The sequence below is a fragment of the Aethalodelphis obliquidens genome, unplaced genomic scaffold, assembly GCF_003676395.1.
Source record: "Aethalodelphis obliquidens isolate GAN/ISIS:26980383/991018 unplaced genomic scaffold, ASM367639v1 scaffold2, whole genome shotgun sequence".
Classification (NCBI taxonomy): domain Eukaryota; kingdom Metazoa; phylum Chordata; class Mammalia; order Artiodactyla; family Delphinidae; genus Aethalodelphis; species Aethalodelphis obliquidens.
Window position 1 is genome coordinate 57,615,252 of NW_020837946.1, and position 7,177 is coordinate 57,622,428.

General features: G+C 36.5%; 1 protein-coding gene across 2 annotated transcripts in view; it reads left to right on the plus strand.

Moving 5' to 3' along the window:
- CHN1 (chimerin 1) overlaps positions 1-7,177 on the plus strand; it is a 177,062-nt gene that overhangs the window by 64,869 nt on the left and 105,016 nt on the right. For both annotated transcript variants that reach the window (XM_027127799.1, XM_027127789.1), the window contains exons 5-6: positions 1,798-1,829; positions 4,145-4,258. In XM_027127799.1, the coding sequence (XP_026983600.1) occupies positions 1,798-1,829; positions 4,145-4,258 (146 nt within the window). The remainder of the gene's footprint in view (positions 1-1,797; positions 1,830-4,144; positions 4,259-7,177) is intronic.

The following is a 7,177-nucleotide window of genomic DNA, read 5'->3' on the forward strand; positions in this document are numbered from 1 at the left end:
ATCGTCTCTCTCCTACAGAAATGAAGATGAACATGTGTTAAAACTGTATTTTCTCACCACAACAAGAGAGAAGCCCGTGAGCTGCAACGAAGACTCGACGCAGCCGCCCCCGCCATAAAAATGTATTTTCTCATGTGATATGAGGGAACCAGGCAGATGTTAATAATCAGTTCAAAGGGAAAAGTCAAAATAGCGTATATTTATAGGAATTCAAGGAATGTTGAGATGAGTTATAGTTAAAGACAAAACCTGTTTTTCCCCTGAGAAGGGGTAGGGAAGAAGTCAGTAAAACCACTACCACACAGGAAAAGTGTGTGTGTGTGTGTGTGTGTGTGTGTGCGTGTGTGTGTGTGTGTGTGTATCAGTTACCTACGTCTTACAGAGTTCCAAAATAGCTCAAAGACAATGATCTGGGCTACATAAGCCAGCAGTGTATGCTATATATCATGCATTTCATTGAAATACAAAATTTATTTATTCAAGACGAATAAATATCTCAAGTTTGCTGAAGCAGTACCAGACCTTGATGACCTGTGGATAGGTAACCTAGACTTGGTAGTCAGGCTCTGTGTAGAGGTGAAGGGAAGACAGTCACTGAAAGGATAGACTTTGAGTTTAGCTTTGGGAACTGCCATATTTAACTAATTCAGATGAGTCAGTGTCAAATAGACAAAGGGTTTGGGCCCTTCTTGCTATTCCTGAATAAGAATCCCAGTTTTACCTTAGGCTCTACCAAGAAACCTTGAACAAGTTCTCTAACCTCCCTGATTCTCAGTTTTCTTCATCAATAAAATGAGAATGATAATACTATCTTAATGAGAATGCAGTAGAATAATTCATCTCATTGTGAGGATTAAGTGATCTCCAAATGTAATTATAGCACAAAGCACAAACTCAATAAATGTAGTCCATGGTGTCACCCAGGTACCTCCTCAGGAAAGCTTATTCCATTCCTGTCAGGACCCAGTTTAAATGTCGTCTCAGAGAGGTCTTTCCTGACCATCCAACTTAAATACGTCGTTAGTCCTCACTTTACTGTTACTCATTCTTATTTTCATTACAGCACTTATTTGTGTTCGTTTGTTTTATTTCTTTAAACTTATTTATTGTCTGTCATCATTAGAAAGTCTCAAAAGAGTAATGACTTTTTGTCATATTACAGGTAGGACAATGCTTATCACTTATTTGCCACTAAATAAATGTTTCTTGAATGAACAGGGCAAATATTTTAAGTCTACCCTAGTAAAAATTCCTTAGAATCTATTCTCCTGGACCTTTCTTTAGGTACAATGAGCACACCAGCCATGAAAAGCTAGGGGAGATAAACTGTGGTGAGGGAAGAGCTGATGGGAGAACAGAAGGGCAAGATTATATGGAGATGTTAACAGAATGGAGAATATGGTGTAACAGGAAGGGAGAGGATGGGAGAGAAAGCCACAATCTGTTCTGACACAATCGTGGCATTAAGTTTTTGGATGTTTCATTTTACCTTTTGGATAAAGTGATGTAAGTATTTTTTCAGATTCATAAAATCCTAGAAATGAAAGATAATTTAGTCTGACTCTTTTTACACACACAGTGTTTTATAGATAAGAAAAAGGTCTGAGAGATGAAGTGACCAGTCCAAATGGCACAGTCAATCTGCTGATAGGACTGGGACCCCAGACTCTGATTTTTCTAATCTTATTCTAATTCTTTTTCTTAATATATGCTTTAGTTTGTCACATATTCAGAATGTTGAGTTATGTTCTGAACATTTCCATTTTCACAAATATCCTTTTTTCTCTTTCCCAATAGGTAGAAAATAGACCAAAGTATTACGGAAGAGAGTAAGTATGGATTATCAGAAAACATTTTGTAGATTGGAATGTATAAGAGAGGTAAATGGATGCTTTTAGTAAAAAAATAAAAGCAAGAGGAAGGAGGTATTCAAGTTTGAATGAGTTAAATTATTTTTCTGATTGTAAATGTAATTGTTGTAGTTGGTGAAAATATAGAAAATAAAGATAAGTGTAGAGAAGAAAATAGCATGGGAAAATGTGTATGCGATAATGTTAAAGATGCAAGCCATATATGTAAATAAATAATGCTAGATGTATATATATGAGGAAAAGTATATATTTGATTGTATGTGTTTATTAAGCATATAGATACATATACATACATGTATGCATGTAGTAAGGTATGGTGGTTTATTCTACATTTATACTTTTATTTTCCAAATTTTCTGTAAGTAAATTCATGCTACCCAGAAATAACTAATGTTAACAGTTTGAAGTATTATCTTCTGAAGATCTATTTTCTTAATGGTTTTTACAAAATTGAGTTATTATACATATACTTTTTATAGCCTGACTTTTCCATTTAATATTAATAATGAGCATTTTTCTATTTTATGAAAAATGTAATAATTTTTAAAGTCCTTAATTCTTCTGATTATTTAAAAAAAATAGAAATATAACCCTTCGAGGAAAAGAATAAAAATCACCTATAATCCCATCATTCCCCAAATAAAATCATTTGTTTTTCATGGCTGAAGATCATATCAGATAAACAATAATGTATATAACAAATATTTTAAAATTATCTAAAATTCTGTTTAAGTTTTCAGGACTCTTATGAGTAGAACCTAGGTGCTTAGGAGTTGAGGGGAGCCACTGGTGTTCTTTATGGTTATACCATAATTTAGTCATTTCTCTGCTTTTGGCATATAGGTTGACTTTAAACGATAGTATTAAAAGTAACACCGTAAGAAATACCTTAGTGCATTAATCTTTTTCTGGGGCGGAAATTTTGGGTCAGCTGGTATGAATAGTTTTAAGAGTCTTTAAATACCATCATCAAGTTGTGTTCCAAAATTGGTTTCCTTGAATGAGATTTTCTTCTGAATTAATTGGGTTTTTAGAAACAAGGAGATATTAAATTTTACTAACTTTATTAGTTGGTGTCATGTAAACTTAAAATAATATACCAATATACTAATCTAATATATGTGTTATTACCACAGATAGTTTACTGTCTTCTTACTCCTACAGAATCAGTGGACCTGGTTTTGAAAGATTGAGGAATTTAAGGAGATAAGAAATTCTAGGAGCCCATTGTTAAACCTCCTTGTTTTAATTGTCATGATTTGAGCGTATGTACTATAAACTGCTTTAAGACTTAAATTGAGAAAGACCGAACCTTTCCCATGAGAAAAATTTCAAAAAGTTGCCACTTGAGCCCTAATAATTTAAAGTTCTTAAATTATTAAGGTGCTATTTCAGGGCCTTTTCAAAATATCATTCCAAATTCAAGGGACTGTTGGGTTTTTTGTACCTTTAAAAGCTACGGGCTCATGTGAGCAGTTGTTCAATTCAGTTTTCTTTGAGTTAATGAAAGGACATAATATTTGTGTAAGTTCTTTATAAACTGTACATCACCATACGAATATAAGGTGGTTTTATATTTTTAATATTAATCATTAGTTACCACGGCTGTTTTTTAATTTTTCAGTGTTTTATGTCAGAATGTTACAGGTTGAATCTACTGTGTTTGTATAAGGAGTGTGTTATTTTTGTTTACTCTTCTTCCTCCTTTTTTCTCTGTTAATCAAAAATAGGGTTTTAGCAGGGAGTGAAAGCAAGTATTACAGTTGTTTGCTTTTGGCTTGAGTATGCAGTGATGCAGATTCTGCACATTATTGAGCAATCATGCCAATTAAGGGCAACCCAGGGTACCTGGAAAATTGCCAACTTAGACTCTGAGCCAAAATTTTTGGAGCAATGCCACTGGTGTGAAGAAGGGAAGTGGGACACATTGCTGAGTGTTTTTAAGCATGTCCATATGGTCAGGCAGCTACATAAGAAGGGAATTGTCCTCTTGAGACAGGTGGTTGGTCTTCGGTAGATGGATGTGAATTTTGATTCCGTGATTGTTAAATGGATTGGAGAGCTACTTCGGTGCTGTTCTTGTCACCACAGAGAAGCTGGCCCCGGGCCAGGCCCAGAGAAACACAAGCATAGTTAAACCCAACTGCTCCCCTTCAATTTTATGGCAGTACTTTGTCTAGAAATCAACAAGAGAAGGTGGGAGGTTTTGTTTTATCTTGTTTTATTGAAAAAGGTGGAAAGCATGCAGTTTCTGAATTGACTTTGTTTCTTAGGTTTCATGGCATGATCTCCCGAGAAGCAGCAGACCAGCTCTTGAGTGTAGCTGAGGGGAGCTACCTCATTCGGGAGAGCCAGCGTCAGCCAGGAACCTACACTTTGGCTTTAAGGTTGGTCATGGACCTGTAGTTATAACTGTGCCTCATTTAAAACCCTCTTAATAGAGGGCTTTCAATTTTAAAAGCATCCAGCATGTAATTGAATTGGTTCTTGTTTTCTTGGGACCTAATTACCATTTTAATAGCTTTGAGACTCTTAAAAAGTTCCTCATGAATGGTAGACTCAGTAATTAAGAACTGAAAAACTTCTAAGGCATTTTTATTGTAGCTGCTTTCTTCTATGTCATCTTACCCATTCCCTCCCATCTGTCCTGCTGTATCAGCTCCCATCTATTTCTTGAATAAGGAAAGGAACTAAAGAGAAAAGACCTTTGTAACTCGTAAAATTAAAGCCGATGTCATTTCTCTTGGGTTGGCTTTTGGTTCAAGCAGCTTTCCTTGGGAACTCCTGGCTCTTTCCTATCTACTGAACTTTGCCTAGCATTTTGGCTGTTCTTAGCTTACAACACAGTGGCCAGAAACAAGTATTTCCATTAACCCTGCAATAATAACAGAGCAATAATACAATAGCACGCTTATCCATTGGGCTAACCTCCTTCCAGGACTCTAACCTCATTTAATCTTCACAACAGGTCTAGGATGTGTGTACAATTTCTATCTCCACTTTACAGATAAGGAAACAGAGGACCTAGAGGTTGAGTAACTTGGCCAAGGTTATACATTTAATAATTCGTGTAGCTGGTATTTGAACCCAGACAATTTGGCTTCAGAGTCTATGCTCTTAATCACTCTACATTGCTGCCTCTCTAGTTTTGGAATAATTATCCATTGTCTTTGTTCATTCCTTCATTTGTTAATTCATGCATTCATTTATGCATTGTTTGGAAAAGATTTAAAAGTAGAAACTTTGAAGAAAGAGGTCAAAGAAATAACATTTCTTTTGGTAGCCACAGAGAGAGAAGAGAAAGGTAATATTATTGCTTAGGACTCTGATATGACCACGTCCAACTCCTTCTCCAATCACTTATGCCTGGGTGAGTGAGCAGGGACTGTTCTTACTCCCATCCACCAGATTTATTATTAATCTTTCTGGCAAAAGAATGGTATAATTTAGTATTTCTTCATGCTGAATTCTGAATCAATAGCATACTTGGACAATAGAGCTTGTTAACAGTTCATGGAAATCTGCTTTTATGGAAAATTATAAAGCGTAAATCCCCCTTCAGTTACTTAATTATGTTGCTTTTTCAGGTTTAAATTGTGGTATATAGGGGAAAAAATCTGGGCTGAGAACTTAAATACCTATTCATTTTGCCACTAAATGAGCTAGACGACTAATTTGGAGCAAATCACAGGTATTCTTGAAGCCAGCTGCTTCATCTTTCTATTCCTAACATTTTATAATTCTAGGATTCTACAATTCCACATATCCAAATAGATGGTCATCTGAGTGTCTGGGGTAGATAAGCCTTGATGTACAGGCTAGTGGGCCAAGATAAGCAAGAAGGAGGTGGGGTGAAAGGAAACAAAGCAATCTGTATACTCTCTTCCTTTTCCCTTTGTTGCCGTCTCCCCACCTTCTTCTGAGATCACGGGAATTTTAACTCAGTTTCGCCTCATTGCAAAGTTCAGGTACTTTCTATTATACTACATCGCCTCATAATGTGGTCATCACGCTGTTTTTTACTGAATAACACCAGCAAACGCCCTAGGGCCAAGGATTCAATGTGGAGAAAAGTAGCACCCAGATCTTCCAAATTCTTCCTCATTCCCACCCTCTCACCCTCTCTCATGCTACTCATGACTTTATAATCACTCACTGTCCACTTTGGCCCAGGAAATCCTAGAATTGGATTGAAGAATAGAGCAACATGGGATTGATGACAGTGCTTTTAATGTATAAGTCTGGGGTAACATGCAGCTTTCCTTTTGTTTTTGAAAATCATCATAAAGTTTTTACATGGAATAGAAATAGTAAAAGGGCTTGTAGTGGAGGTAGGGAATTTGTGAGTATGCGTGAGTAATTTACATGCTGAAATATGATTTTCTTTGTTTTGAACTAGATGTATGGTAGGGAAGTGTTAAACAGAATGTGAGATAGAAGTTGTATTGATATATCTCTTAATCTTATCTGATATTCCCCATTTCAACTAATGATTCTCCCAGTTAACATCAGTCTGTTTTTAACAGAATTCATGATCCACTGCGGTAGGGAGGCAGTTTGAATTTACAGCCATCATTGTTTATTATGCATTTGCTGTGTTAAACAAAGGCCCTAAAATTAGGAATAAGTCCTTGATTTCAAGTTGTTCCATAGTCACCTCAACCTCACAATATGTCCAAAACCGAACTCGATCAGTTTTCCTCCCAGATACGCTGAAACACCTGCATCCCTTTAATAGCTGGTGACGCTGTTATTTAGCCAATTCACAAGACCGAAAACAAGACATCATTTTTCTTTTATCTCAGTTCTGTTTTAAGATGTTTGTAGGCCTGGCCTTATTCATTTCGAGGCCTCCATCTTACACCATATCAAACACTATATCCCATATCAAATATATATATTTTGCTGTTAACTTCGTTTTTTTAAATATAAATTGCTTTTGAAATTAACTTTAGATTTCCTTTTATGTTTTGGAGCCACACCTTTTTATTCATATTTTATACCTTTTCATAGACTCTGGAAAGCCCAAGGTACTGTACCTATATTATCTAATGGTTAAAAGAACTTTTTCTTCTTGCTCATCTCACACAGCCAAGCCCAACAATCTTTTATTTCTTAAGTAATTTTCAAAATTTCCCCTTCTTGGGGCTTCCCTGGTGGCGCAGTGGTTGAGAGTCCGCCTGCCGATGCAGGGGACACAGGTTCGTGCCCCGGTCTGGGAAGATCCCACATGCCGCAGAGCGGCTGTGCCTGTGAGCCGTGGCCGCTGAGCCTGCGCGTCCGGAGCCTGTGCTCCACAACAGGAG